The sequence below is a fragment of the Drosophila elegans genome, unplaced genomic scaffold, assembly GCF_018152505.1.
Source record: "Drosophila elegans isolate 14027-0461.03 unplaced genomic scaffold, ASM1815250v1 contig_814, whole genome shotgun sequence".
In the NCBI taxonomy this organism is placed as follows: domain Eukaryota; kingdom Metazoa; phylum Arthropoda; class Insecta; order Diptera; family Drosophilidae; genus Drosophila; species Drosophila elegans.
The window spans coordinates 2,981,524-2,994,825 of NW_024546167.1; the positions used below are offsets into that span (position 1 = coordinate 2,981,524).

General features: G+C 41.2%; 3 protein-coding genes across 4 annotated transcripts; all 3 read left to right on the forward strand.

The window, feature by feature from the left end:
* The first annotated feature begins 615 nt into the window (after nt 1-615).
* On the forward strand, nt 616-3,115 carry LOC108141784 (cuticle protein 19.8). The gene is made up of 2 exons (XM_017265293.2): nt 616-807; nt 2,001-3,115. Exons 1-2 carry the CDS (start codon nt 796-798, stop codon nt 3,048-3,050), a joined length of 1,062 nt encoding a protein of 353 aa, XP_017120782.1. The 5' UTR covers nt 616-795; the 3' UTR covers nt 3,051-3,115.
* A 1,774-nt stretch (nt 3,116-4,889) lies between these two features.
* LOC108141781 (importin subunit alpha) lies at nt 4,890-7,958 on the forward strand. 2 transcript variants are annotated; one of them, XM_017265289.2, is made up of 5 exons: nt 4,890-5,112; nt 5,590-5,693; nt 5,751-6,064; nt 6,123-6,693; nt 7,094-7,958. In XM_017265289.2, the coding sequence occupies exons 2-5, from the start codon at nt 5,631-5,633 to the stop codon at nt 7,712-7,714; spliced, it is 1,569 nt and encodes a 522-aa protein (XP_017120778.1). In that variant the 5' UTR covers nt 4,890-5,112; nt 5,590-5,630; the 3' UTR covers nt 7,715-7,958. The 2 variants fall into 2 exon arrangements, with proteins under 2 accessions (XP_017120778.1, XP_017120777.1); XM_017265288.2 differs by having other exon boundaries at nt 5,593-5,693.
* Nucleotides 7,959-8,316: 358 nt separating this feature from the next.
* Nucleotides 8,317-13,302, forward strand: LOC108141783 (serine protease inhibitor 42Dd). The gene is made up of 4 exons (XM_017265292.2): nt 8,317-9,294; nt 11,690-12,617; nt 12,684-12,831; nt 12,889-13,302. Exons 2-4 carry the CDS (start codon nt 11,727-11,729, stop codon nt 13,011-13,013), a joined length of 1,164 nt encoding a protein of 387 aa, XP_017120781.1. The 5' UTR covers nt 8,317-9,294; nt 11,690-11,726; the 3' UTR covers nt 13,014-13,302.

The window sequence follows — 13,302 nt, forward strand, 5'->3', positions numbered from 1 at the left end:
AATACCCGAAAAACTGAAAATCATGCAGCCAATGAGGCAAACGCCGCTGACATACAAACGCCCCATGCCAAAAGGTTGAGTTTTGGGGGGCCCAGAGGTGCTGACAAGTCACCTAATTTTCTGGAGGGGATTGAGGTGACAATCCGTTGGCAGCAAATTTCGCGCTCCATTGGGTCGCGCATGTAGCCAAGAAAAACAAGATGACTGTCAAGTGCCGAACTCCAGTTGTGAGGTAATGTGCTTCCAAGGAAAGGTGCGCTGCAAGGTGCCGCCGAGCTGACAATTGAAAAGTTAATTGAGCAGCGCTCAAATCGCAATTAATTACCGACCGACAGTAGGCCTACAAGGAAGCGCCAACTTCGCTGCTGAACTTGACATCGAAAATGGAGCAGAAAACGAAACTGAATTCGATACTGAAACGAATACCAAAAGTGTGGACAAAAGACAAATTACCCGAAACCAGTTTGGTCCGCAATTGTCAAATTGTCAGCCAAGATACTCGCACTTTTGTACTTGTTACCGGTTTGCTCTTTGGCTATTTCGGCTTTTTCAGGGCGCCACTTCTTTGGGGCTTATTCTGATCTGTCGCCCCATATAAAGTGACGTGCGCCGGGAGTAGTCGACATCATTAAGTCGGCGTCGTTCCAAGAGTCCAAGAGTTTAGGAGTCCGAGAGTCGAGCGGATACTCAGTCGTCTCGTCTTAGTCCCCCAATCGCAGTCAGAGCTTCCTGTGCGGCACGTGCCAGTTCATCCTCGAGCAATCCCAGTCCAAAGGAAGTGATTCCACTTTGACAATGGCAGGCAAAGTAAGTTCAATAAAGTGGGAATCGAACTAAATGCAGATGCAGTTGTGAAAAAAGTGGTTTAGTTTGAATTTCCATCAAATGTTCATATCAATCCTTGCCTATTAAAAATAGATAGCATAGAGGTTTGCATAATAATTCATATTTGAGCAGCTCCAATAAAAGCAATTTTAATTTTTTACTGCCAAAAATATGCGGACGAAACAATTATAATATGCATGAATCCATTTGTTTTGATTTGCATTATCACATAACTAATAACAACAATCACATCAATATTGTTCCTAACAAAATATTAAATCTCATTTAGATCAATTTCATTTGATTAATAAATAAATACACAAGAACAATAAAGGCAAGCCAAAATTTATATACACTTGCAGCTATTGCATAAATGAAATATTCCTTAAAACATCTAAATTTCGATTTATATGCGTATATTTCTAAAAACATTGAGGCTATGTTGATATTTAGCTAAATTATTCGATCGTTCCTATATGCTATAGTCGTCCGATTCGGCTCGTTCCGACATATATACTACTTGCAACAGGAAGACAATTCTCCTTGTGAAACTGATCAAGAATATATATACTTCATAGGGTCTCCTTCACTGTGTTGCAAACATCTGACTAAAATTATAACACCCTCTTCAAGGGTATAAAAACATAATTTAAACTTAAATTTAAAGGTTTTTTAAGTGCTCGCAATAATTAGGGTAATTGCTTTATTTATTTAGGAAACAAAGTATTTAACTCTTTAAAACTTAAACCAAATTAATATGTTGTTCAAGTGATAAATACAAATTTGCAAGGAAATTTTAAGCATATGGAAATATCAATCAAAAATAGTTTAAAGATTATATCCAAACTTACAGTCAGTTATTTTATTATATTCTTTAATAGTCCTTTACTGCAGTATAATGATAAAAACTTAAAGGAAATATCAATTCTTTTCAGTTTCCTTAAAAAATAAAACAACGTTAAAAGGGTTTTAAGCTGCATTTCCTTAATAGAAAAATAAGCTTTTCAATAAATTAAAAGAAAATTTATCGTATGCTTTTACAGCTATGCTTTTGAGCACTTTACATTTCCCCATTTTGACCGCAGCTGCATATATAAAATGGGGAATGAAATGAGCGGTGCAAAATACGCAATACATTTTATTAGCATATTCTTATCCACCTATTTCTATTGCAGAACCTGATTGTATTCTCCCTCCTGGCCATCGCTGGATCCTGTCGCGCAGGATTCGCGGCCACCTATGCCGGCTTCCACCCGGGATATGCCACCTACCAGGCTCCGGCTGCAGTCTACCACTCCGCTCCGGTGGCCCAGCCTGCTGTCTATCACCAGGCGGCTCCTGTTTTTGCCAAGACGGTGGTGCCAGCTGCTCCTGTCTACACTAGGTCCTATGCCCTGCCTGCTCCAGTTGTCAAGACGGTGACGGCCCCCATTTCCCTGCCCGTGGCATCTCCAGTGGTGAGGACCGTGGCTACTGCTCCCGTGGTTGCTGCTCCTGTGGTTGCTGCTCCCGTGGCTACTGCTCCCGTGGCTACTGCTCCCGTGGTTGCTGCTCCTGTGCTTAAGCAGGTGGAGCTGGAGTCCTCGCCACGCTACGACTTCTCCTACGGCGTCCATGACAGCATCACCGGGGACATCAAGAGCCAGGTGGAGACTCGTGACGGAGGCAATGTGGTGGGCTCCTACTCCGTCCTGGATGCCGATGGCTACAAGCGCACTGTGACCTACACAGCCGACGATATCAACGGCTTCAATGCGGTGGTTCAGCGTGAGCCAGTAGTGGCCGCCCGTGCTGTGGCTGCTCCCGTGGTTTCAGTGGCTGCCCCAGCACATGTGCCCGTCCATGTGCCCGCTCCAGTGAGCTCTCTGCCCGCCCCCATTTACTACCCCCACCAGCAGGTGTTTGCCCCCCAGCAAGTGCAGCCAGTGCAGCAGGTCGCCGAGCAGCAGGGTGAGGTTGTTGAGGCTCCTGTGGCCACTCAGCCGGAGCTGGAGCCCACGCCCATCGACTACAACGAGGAGCAGCAGCAGCAGCAGCAGCAACAGCAGCAGACCTATCCCCAGGATCAGCAGTTCCCACCTTTCTCTCAGTCGGGCGAATCTTCTCCAGCTCCCGATAGCGATGACTCCGATGTGGTGGAGGCCCGTTCTGTCACGGAAGCCAACAGCAGCACCACCTCCACCACCGCAGCTCCGGCTACGGAGGAGAACAAAAAGACCGCCTAGATTGGAACATGACAGGAAATATTGTTGAAATAAATGCGAAAATAAATACAAAATTTGAGAATATATATATACAAACTTGCTGATTTATTTTTTAAATTTCTTTAGCAGGCACATATTTCCAAACAACAAGTAAAGCAAGTTTGCCAATATCGTTCGTAATGGACCAATACTTTTTTGGTGCGAATTAGAACAAAAATGTTTACACTAAAATATATTCACTAAATTCTATAAATGACCAATGGTCATTGACCATAAATACAACCAGAAAAAAGATTCCTTGATTTAAAAACAAATTCCTCAATTTAATAATAGATTAAACATGACCTTAAAGTTAAGCCTGCCATAAAAATTAAAAAAAAAATGACTTAAAAAATTCCCTAATACCATGTAACAGACCATATGTCCTTAGGTAATTATTGATGTATTTTTTCTTGAATACAATGATAAAGCGAGGCTAATTTTTTGGGCCATGTTTATGAATTTTTCCTTAAATCAAGGAATTTTGTTTTCTGCCTGCTTTAGGATATATTCAAACGATTTCGGCAGCTTAATAACCACATTTAAAAACATTTAATAGAAAGCCGAGCTTAGTAAACGATGCTATAATAAATTCATTCGATAAACTGATAGCTCAAAATTTTAATTGTGCGCGATAAAATGTACTAATATAATATTTAAACAGTTTACTCCTCACAGTAGGCTGCAAACGAACAACAAATGTGAGCATAAAAAAGAAGCGTTGAAGCTAAATCGATTGGGAGCAATAACCTGTAAAAAATGCTTTTTTATTTCGAACATAAATAAAACAGATTAAAAAGAGCATTAAGCAGGAATTTGTTTGCATTTATGACATTATTATTAATAAACGACAGATTAAATGGTACCAATTCAACAAAAAAACAATTCCTGAAGAAAAAACACTGCAAAATCCAATATGAAAAAATAAGTTAGTTTTTCATCACATTAAAAGTTGATTTACTTTTATATGCAAGGACATGTTGCTCGCGGTTAAACTTATTAAACATTAAAACATTGGTTATGCTTCATATCAAATTATGCTGAACAATTTTTAAAAATTCTTACGTAGCTCTTTAACCCAATTATATAGAAACGTATATTAAATCTTAACTGTTTTAATTCTTGTCCTTTTGAATAGTGGGACAGTAAAATAATTACTTCCTTTTATTTTTGAGCAACTCAATTTAAATTCACCCGCCTGCTTTGCAGATTCAGCCAAAGGCTGAACAGCTGAATTTGGTTTAAATGCGCGTCATCGAAACGAGTTCCACGTTCCACAAGAAATTTGCGGAATGGCAATTGGCAGCGCCCGCCGTCGGCGACGATCAACACTACGACCGTTGATCGCAGAGTTACTTTTGGTTTTCGATTTATTTTATATTCATTATTTTAATCGATATGTAAGGTACCTGTTTTTATCAAGTTATTAATTGTCATTTACCTTTGAACGCGTTTTCCCGAAAGTAGTATTTCTGTAGCTGCCGATTAGGACTTTTTATAGAAGAACTAGTTCCAATTTTTACAAAACATGCCGCTATGTTTGGCCGAGTACGATTTTCGACTAACAGGTTAAAAAATTACTTAAAATTTAAATTGTTTACTTATTGGTGCATAAACTTAAATTTGAGAATTGCGAACTTGGATAACTTTCAGATTTATCATCTGAATTAATTAGAGATGTGCGAAATTTAACATAAATGTTAGTTAAACGATGATCAGCAGTGCTTCTGCACATGGAAGACCCCGCCAAACATCGATGAATGTTTTTAAAACATCGATGACATCGAAGTTGGCGTCGATCCACCTCTAGTTTTTCAAACTAAACGGTAAATCCGGCCGGCACAGCAAGCATTGACATCAATTTCGCATTGATTTCGAGTTTGTCAACGTGTTTCACAGCACAGTTACACCGGCACTTTCAGCGTGTTAACACGCACAACAAAATCCCATTTTTCCTAGAGGAATGATCAAAATTGTGTAAATTTTCTGTGAAGTGATTTTAGCCAAGCCAAAAAGCCAGCATTCGCATTCAGAGGACTCGAAGGTAAGTGTGTTGTGCATGTTCTTTTGTCCTTTGCGCGGTTTCTCCTGCGGTTCCTTCATTCCTTTCTTCTATAACCACCTCTTCCTGTTCTCCTTCATTACATCTTCGTCTTTGCCTCTCCTTCCGCGATGCTGCAAATGGCGGCTGCCGCAGCTGTTGCTTTGTTGTTGCTAGCCAGGGGCGTAGCAAATTATTTGCAGGGGTTTTGGCAAGTTTGACCTCCCCTCTCCTGCCAAAGACATCAAAAATGTTTTTCCAAATAGTTGTTAAAATTAAAATTTGCATATAAAAGAAAAGCTCTTATTAATAAAACTTGTTGATTGAAAACCTGGACCCTCTGTTCCAAGTTCTGGCTACGCCCTTGGTGCGCCCTTTTAAAAGCCGGTCTCGAAACGGCGAAGGAGAACAAGAAGAGGGGAAGCAATCACAAGCAGCCCTTCATTTAACTTCTTTACTTTTGAACATTTCGTTTTTCAGCAGCCACACATAAACTAAAACCAAACAATAACTGCCACAAAATGAGTAAGGCGGATTCGAACTCGCGTCAGGGCTCCTACAAGTCCAATACCATCAACACGCAGGTAATAAATCCAGATTCCGGCAGATCTCCGTTCGTAACTAACCTCACTTTCTCGTAGGACTCGCGCATGCGCCGCCATGAGGTGACCATCGAGCTGCGCAAGTCCAAGAAGGAGGACCAAATGTTTAAGCGGCGCAACATCAACGATGAGGACCTAACTTCGCCGCTCAAGGAACTGAATGGCCAGTCGCCGGTGCAGCTGTCCGTGGACGAAATAGTGGCGGCCATGAACAGCGAGGATCAGGAGCGCCAGTTCCTGGGCATGCAGTCTGCCCGGAAGATGCTCAGCCGTGAGCGCAATCCTCCCATCGACCTAATGATTGGCCATGGCATCGTGCCCATTTGCATACGCTTCCTGCAGAACACAACCAAGTGAGTATTGACAATTGAACACCCATAAAAGCAGTACTGAATCCGCTGAATCCTCCAGCTCTATGCTGCAGTTCGAGGCCGCCTGGGCTCTGACCAACATCGCCTCTGGCACCTCGGATCAGACGCGCTGTGTCATTGAACAGAATGCCGTGCCGCACTTCGTGGCCCTTTTGCAGTCCAAGTCCATCAACCTGGCTGAGCAGGCTGTTTGGGCCCTGGGCAACATTGCCGGCGACGGTGCCGCCGCCCGCGACATTGTCATTCACCACAACGTGATCGATGGCATCCTGCCACTGATCAACAACGAGACGCCACTCTCTTTTTTGCGCAACATCGTCTGGCTGATGTCGAATCTGTGCAGGAACAAGAATCCCTCGCCGCCCTTTGAGCAGGTGAAGCGCCTGCTGCCCGTCTTGTCGCAGCTCCTGCTCAGCCAGGATATCCAAGTGTTGGCCGACGCCTGCTGGGCACTGTCCTACGTCACGGACGACGATAACAGCAAGATCCAGGCTGTGGTGGACTCGGACGCAGTGCCGCGTCTGGTCAAACTCTTGCAAATGGACGAGCCGAGCATCATTGTGCCAGCCTTGCGCAGCGTTGGCAACATTGTAACCGGAACAGATCAACAGGTAGGTCAACCAATGATCGCTTTTTGCATAAAAAGTTTAAATATTAAATTGGCAAAAATCAAATTAAAATCAAACATAAAGGTAAATTAATTGCACGCTCTACGGATGCAATTAAATCTATTTTCCACATTTTCTTGTTGATATGAAAATTCCACACTTTATTTATGCAAAAATGGTGCACTGCTTTATTTGGTTAAAAAATTAAAATCTCTTTCGACCAAATGCCTACTAAAAATACATAAAAATTAAGGTGGAATTTGTTAGGATGTTGTTTGTATTTGGTGTATTTTGTATGTTGTATTTTTATTCAAAAACGTATTGAATTTTATTTGACAACCGACATAGAATTTCAATGAACATTTATGATGAAATTGTCTTCTAATATAATTTTATCTTTTAGACTGACGTGGTTATTGCAGCTGGAGGATTGCCCAGGCTAGGACTCCTTCTGCAGCACAACAAGAGCAACATTGTCAAGGAGGCTGCATGGACTGTCAGCAACATCACGGCAGGTAACCAAAAGCAGATCCAGGCGGTCATCCAGGCCGGTATCTTCCAGCAGCTGCGCAACGTGCTTGAGAAAGGAGACTTCAAGGCCCAGAAAGAGGCTGCCTGGGCAGTGACCAACACCACGACGTCGGGCACGCCCGAGCAGATCGTAGATCTAATCGAGAAGTACAAAATCTTGAAGCCGTTCATTGATCTTCTGGACGCAAAGGATCCGCGTACCATCAAGGTGGTGCAGACGGGCTTATCCAATCTGTTTGCTCTGGCTGAGAAACTCGGTGGCACTGAAAACCTGTGCCTGATGGTCGAGGAGATGGGCGGTCTGGACAAGCTGGAGACCTTGCAGCAGCATGAAAACGAGGAGGTCTACAAAAAGGCCTACGCCATTATCGACACTTACTTCAGCAACGCCGACGACGAGGCCGAGCAAGAGTTGGCACCGCAGGAGGTCAACGGGGCCCTCGAGTTCAACGCCACCCAGCCCAAGGCTCCAGAGGGTGGCTACACGTTTTAGGCTAATCTAATAACACACCAGAAATCCATACGCCTCTCACACGTTTCGTTAACACCTTCGACCGCGCTCACACGTTTTTCCTTTTTTTTTGCCACAAGCTATGCCATTGTCAAACGTACACATTACATCAGAACATTCCCAAACTCTTGGAGGCATGCATGCAAAGATAGGCTTAGATATTACACACAAATCGCCTCAAATCATTTATCGGGTTAGCAAAACACAGCTAGTAACCCGCCACTCGTACTCGTATGAACCATTTTTACATTACAACTATACAACTTTGTTTCGGCGTTGCCTGGCAGCATGGATCTCTGGTGCAGCTGTGCTGGCTAAGATCATCCTGGTTGCTGCCCAGCACCGTCTGCGGGGAGCGTCTATCAGTCTGTATGCGCGTGCTTGGTCTTTTTTTTTACTTGGAAACGAGCTCATTTCGGTTATATTTTAGGCTGTTTAGTATTTATTTATGTATACAAAAAATGGTTTTAATCCTCCACTTTCTCGCAAGCATTACAACAACTAATCATCCACTTCACACCAGTGTCCTCATCCCCGATTCCTATGATTATATTCAAGTTATCAATAAATAATGAATTGTTTGAAAGATTAATAATGTCTTTAGTTTGTTAATTTAAACATTCAGACTTGCCTATTCGCTGAAATAAATTGTTAAATTTTGTAATGCACTACCGTCTCTGGGCAAAGTATGCATTCTGCATTTAACATCTAAAAAGTATTCTATAATTTAAATTATTCGCCAAGTGTAGCACAGTTTTGGTCCTTTCAAAATAAATTCTTTTGTTGTAAGCCTAGCGGCGTTGAAATTTATATTCCGATTAAGTCAATCGAATTTTAATTGTTATCCCTACTTGCCAAGCGCCTTTAGGGACTATCCTATTGGAAAAAAAGTTGTGCGGTCCGTACAAGTTTTTTGTGCATTTTAAATCGCTGGCGTACAGTAAGCGGATCAAAAGATTATGGTCTATCTTGTGTAGCTACGCGCATTTGTGCAGATTTGTGCACAGCATCGTAACATACAGCGACCTAAAATATTCCAGATTAGATAAACTGATCAAGCAACAACTACTGGCACAGAACGAGTCCCACAAACAACTCAATCAAAATGACTCGCAGAGCGGCATTAGCGATTTAGCGTTAAAAAAAACAATACCAGTAGAGCGTCGTCCATCAACCTCATCCACATTCACATCCAAGTTCCTATTCCCATCAGATGCAGCGTCCGTTCGCCGAATCGTCTGTGTAAATTGACGGCAAACAAATTATAAAAATAGATTAAAAATTCAGCATCGGAAAAGTAGTTGCCGAAAATTCGAACCGAGCCGTGGAAGCATTGGCCGGACGGAGCTTTTGCCCCCGCGTTGTTCAAGTGTCGTCACCGATGAGGCGGGCGAATTTAATTGGTTCTTTTTTGTGCTATTTTATTATTTCCGAGCAGAAGCGTTTTAGTTGAATTTTGGCCGAAGCTGCGTGCGGGCGTGAATCTCTAAAGGCAACTAATTTATATAATTGCTGCCCGATCTATATTTCGTCGTTAAAATATCTTACGAATTCAGCCAAAGGTAATTGAGTGAAGAAAGTGATAAGAACTGAGCTGTAAATCTAACAAATACCTTCTTATGATGAACAATTTGCTTATATTCCCCGACATTTTCACAACAAACTATTGTTGCTGATGATGCCACTTTGAAAACAATTCTGTGACCTCATACTCGAACGCCTCATTGAAAATCTGGCGAGGATTCACCATATGCCACTCGGTTATTATCCATTTACTGCAATGTAGCGTTTTAAAAATAAAAAATAAAAAAACAGTCTCCCTACAAAACAAAACTGAAACACTTTTGACAAACTCACGATGTAGTTAATTTCGTTGAGTAAAACAAAAAATTGGCACACCAAAAATAAACAATAACATCTAGCACTAGAGCAGCGCTACTTTATAGCGACAATGGTGTGGTATATAGGTACACAAAAAAAATTTTTTTTTTACTTAAAACTGATATCTAATCGTACTATTCAAATATATTTTTTTTCGGTTTTGATTAAAAGTGCATCACAAAACAAACACTAAATGTTGAAATGTACTTAAAAGTTAAACAAGTTATCTGTGGCTAACAAAACAACGTATTTTTCATTCAGTAATCACATTAACCGATTTAGAATATAAGGTTTTTAACGCCAAAAGATTCTACGATTGACATTTATAAATCTAAAGATTTTTTTAAGACATTACATTTGCGTATTAAATGTATAAGTAAGTATTTATACCTACGTGTTCTAGAGATATGATTTGTATTTTGTGATAGCAATTTATTGTTTTAATGCTTTACTAAGACTTTGGCTACCAAATTTTAAACTACACTGGTAAAACAAAATATAATAAATCCAAATATTTTCACCAATCCATTGTGGTTTTTTAGTTATTTTAAATATGAAAATATTTAAATTATTTAAATATTTTTACTATTTTTATGAATTTATTTTATTATAAATCTAAAGATTTTTTTAAGACATTACATTTGCGTATTAAATGTATAAGTATTGAGAAACCCTTAAAAAGATTCATATAAGCTCTACAAATGATATATGTTTTTGAAGATTTTTGGTTTATTGTTTTTAAAGATTTTGGTTTCTGTGTAGGCAGCGTGGTTCTCGCGATTTTGAAACGGAAAACGGTTTTTCGTTCGTTCCGTTTTTATTTTCCAGTTCGGGTGGGCGCGCATTTTGTTTGTTGATGTGGCAATTAAGCGCGCAAGTGTGCGCGTCGCATAGAAATCGGCATGCAGAGCTGCAGCTCTGGATCGGGAAACTATATAGTGGGTGTGGAGGGTGGTGCTCGCTAAACAACAGAGGCTGCTGCCGAATTTCGCGTGAAATTAAAAGTTTGCCGCAAATATATAGCCGCAGCACTGTCACAAAGTTTTCCGCCTCGGTGTTTCCGCTTTGTTTACTTGCCGAAAATAGTGTCAAGTTTGGCCTAGTGTGCTCTCTTGTTCACTTTATTTATTCAAGGCGTTTCTTTTGTGTTCTGTGGGCGAGTGTGTGCGAGTGTGTGCTCGTTCGGTTCTGGCCCAATGAAATGGAAGACAATTTACATTTTCATTACAAAATGCACTTCACGGGCCAAGGTGAATTTAAATAGGATTCAATATATCTGCTGGCTGTTATTTAAAACTATATTTTCGTTTTACTTTGGGCATTTTATGACACTAAGTCTACTTTTGTACGTCGGCACATGTGTTTTGCATTATGCCGAAGGGCGTTTTTATGCTAAACAAGTGCTTTTGATAGAGCAACCCATGTGGAAGCAATAAATTCACGCCGTTATTAATAAGACTTTATTAAAAAGCGAATTCAAATTAAAAAGAAATGTATGTATTATGGAGGAAAAGGATTATTGTTTGCCCTTGAAGAGGATGCTAAAACGATTGCCATTAAATTTCAACAAAAGTAAACAAATATTGAGAATCAATCTACAAACTACGCTGTACATTTGCTTAAATTCATTGAATCGAACTAAATATTTATACCTACGTGTTCTAGAGATATGATTTGTATTTTGTGATAGCAATTTATTGTTTTAATGCTTTACTAAGACTTTGGCTACCAAATTTTAAACTACACTGGTAAAACAAAATATAATAAATCCAAATATTTTCACCAATCCATTGTGGTTTTTTAGTTATTTTAAATATGAAAATATTTAAATTATTTAAATATTTTTACTATTTTTATGAATTTATTTTAATAATTTAAAATTTAAAATAAAATGCATTTAAATAAAATATGAACAATTTTAAATCTTATATTTTCAACACTTATTAAAATATGGTAATATTAAATCACGGAATTCAAAATGCATTGTAGTTTATATTATGTAATAATTTGTAATTTAGAGATACAATTTTTTTTTCAATTTTTATTAGTGCTATCTAACTCTGTTTTTTTTTACAGAATTTTATTGAAAGAATAGTGGACCAACAAGGACAGAATGAGTGAAAGTTCCAATCCTTTGCCGAGTTTCGAGCCCCATCAATCCCATATAGGTGCTGGGATATACCACAACATAGCCACAAGTTTCACAGATCAGAATGTGGTCGTATCGCCGCTGCTCGTGGAAGCCACCCTCTCACTTCTGTTTTTGGGATCGGATGGTGCCACTGCCGAGGAGTTGCAGAAACTGCTGCGACTGAAGGAGCGCTTCCCCAGCAACGCAAAGATGGCCAACTTCTATGCCGCGGAACTGGCGAACATTACAGCGGATCCAGACACCCGCCTGCAATTGCAGAACCGATTGATGCTCCAGCCTCTAGCTGGATCCGAATCTGGCATTGCCGATGACTTCCAGAAGATTGCTCAGACCTATTTTCATGCCACTGCCGAGTGTGTTGACCTGGAGCAGACGGAAAAGCTGCGGCGCCACATAAACGAGCAGATCCTGGCCAATGTTGGCGGCGGCAGCTGGGATCAGATCCAGCTGGAAAGCAACCCAGTAGCCAAGACGCTGCTCCTGCTAGCGGCCAGTCTGCAGAGCAAGTGGTTCCTGCCCTTCAGTGCCTACCGAACGGGACTGTATGAGTTCCACAGCGGCGGCCAGGTTAAATCGGTGGCCATGCTCTTCGACGACGACATGTTTGTGAAGTATGCGGAGCTGCGGGACCTGGACGCGCGCGCCATTGAGCTGCCCTACGAGCACGCCGAGGAGCTGTCCATGCTGCTCATCCTGCCCAACCAGCGACACGGTCTGCCGCAGCTGGAGGAGCAGCTGCGGGGCCTGGACCTGGGTGCACTGCAGCAGCGTATGCAGATGGAGGGTGTGCAGGTACTGTTGCCCAAGTTCTGCATCGATTGCGAGTGCAGTCTGCGGCAGCCCCTGAAGCAGGTCAGTAAACCTCAAATATTGCACGCTTTCTGAACGCATTTTACTCTGAAATAATTTGCCCAACAGCTTGGCTTTGAGGAGATATTCCGGGCATCGGCCAACTTCAAACATCTGCATCCCTCTGGCAGCCTGCCCGTGGTCGATGTTCTCCAAAAGCTGCGCATTAGCTTGAACGAGTCTGGATCCGGACCCCCGTTGCCACGCCCTGCAGCAGGTATTATGTTTTTAGTAATACCCAAAAATTGTGCACCTCACTCTTAGCCATTTCCAGAGTACAAGCCCATTGTGATCAGCAATTCCTCCCGCCAGAAATTCTTCCGAGCCGACCATCCATTCTTCTTTGCCATTCGCAGCGAGAAGGTGACCTACCTAATGGGTCATGTGGTGGAATTCTAAAGCTCACTGGGACAAGCAGGGAAAGTGGACAAGTGGTTTGTGCAATATTTAAACTAATATAAAAATAAGTAAGGTAAAATTTATATTTACTAAAAAAGTAAAAATTTGTTAAGCTGATTAAAAAAATAGGCTTCCCAAGGATGTGGATTTTTTCTGATTTGTCAACTGGATATGTTTTCCCAATCAGATTCACATTCTGTGTATTTAAATGCAATATACTCTTCCTGATAGGAACATTTTGACAGATGGTCGCTATTCCTAACGTAAATATAACTCTGGGAAATATTAA

Excerpts from the sequence above, each read along its gene's own strand:
- LOC108141781 (XM_017265289.2), top strand. The coding sequence starts at position 5,631 with ATGAGTAAGGCGGATTCGAACTCGCGTCAGGGCTCCTACAAGTCCAAT. Across the intron at positions 6,065-6,122 it reads TTCCTGCAGAACACAACCAA|CTCTATGCTGCAGTTCGAGG; the intron begins GTGAGTATTGAC and ends TGAATCCTCCAG. Across the intron at positions 6,694-7,093 it reads TAACCGGAACAGATCAACAG|ACTGACGTGGTTATTGCAGC; the intron begins GTAGGTCAACCA and ends TTTATCTTTTAG.
- LOC108141783 (XM_017265292.2), top strand. The coding sequence starts at position 11,727 with ATGAGTGAAAGTTCCAATCCTTTGCCGAGTTTCGAGCCCCATCAATCC. Across the intron at positions 12,618-12,683 it reads TGCGGCAGCCCCTGAAGCAG|CTTGGCTTTGAGGAGATATT; the intron begins GTCAGTAAACCT and ends TTTGCCCAACAG. Across the intron at positions 12,832-12,888 it reads GTTGCCACGCCCTGCAGCAG|AGTACAAGCCCATTGTGATC; the intron begins GTATTATGTTTT and ends AGCCATTTCCAG.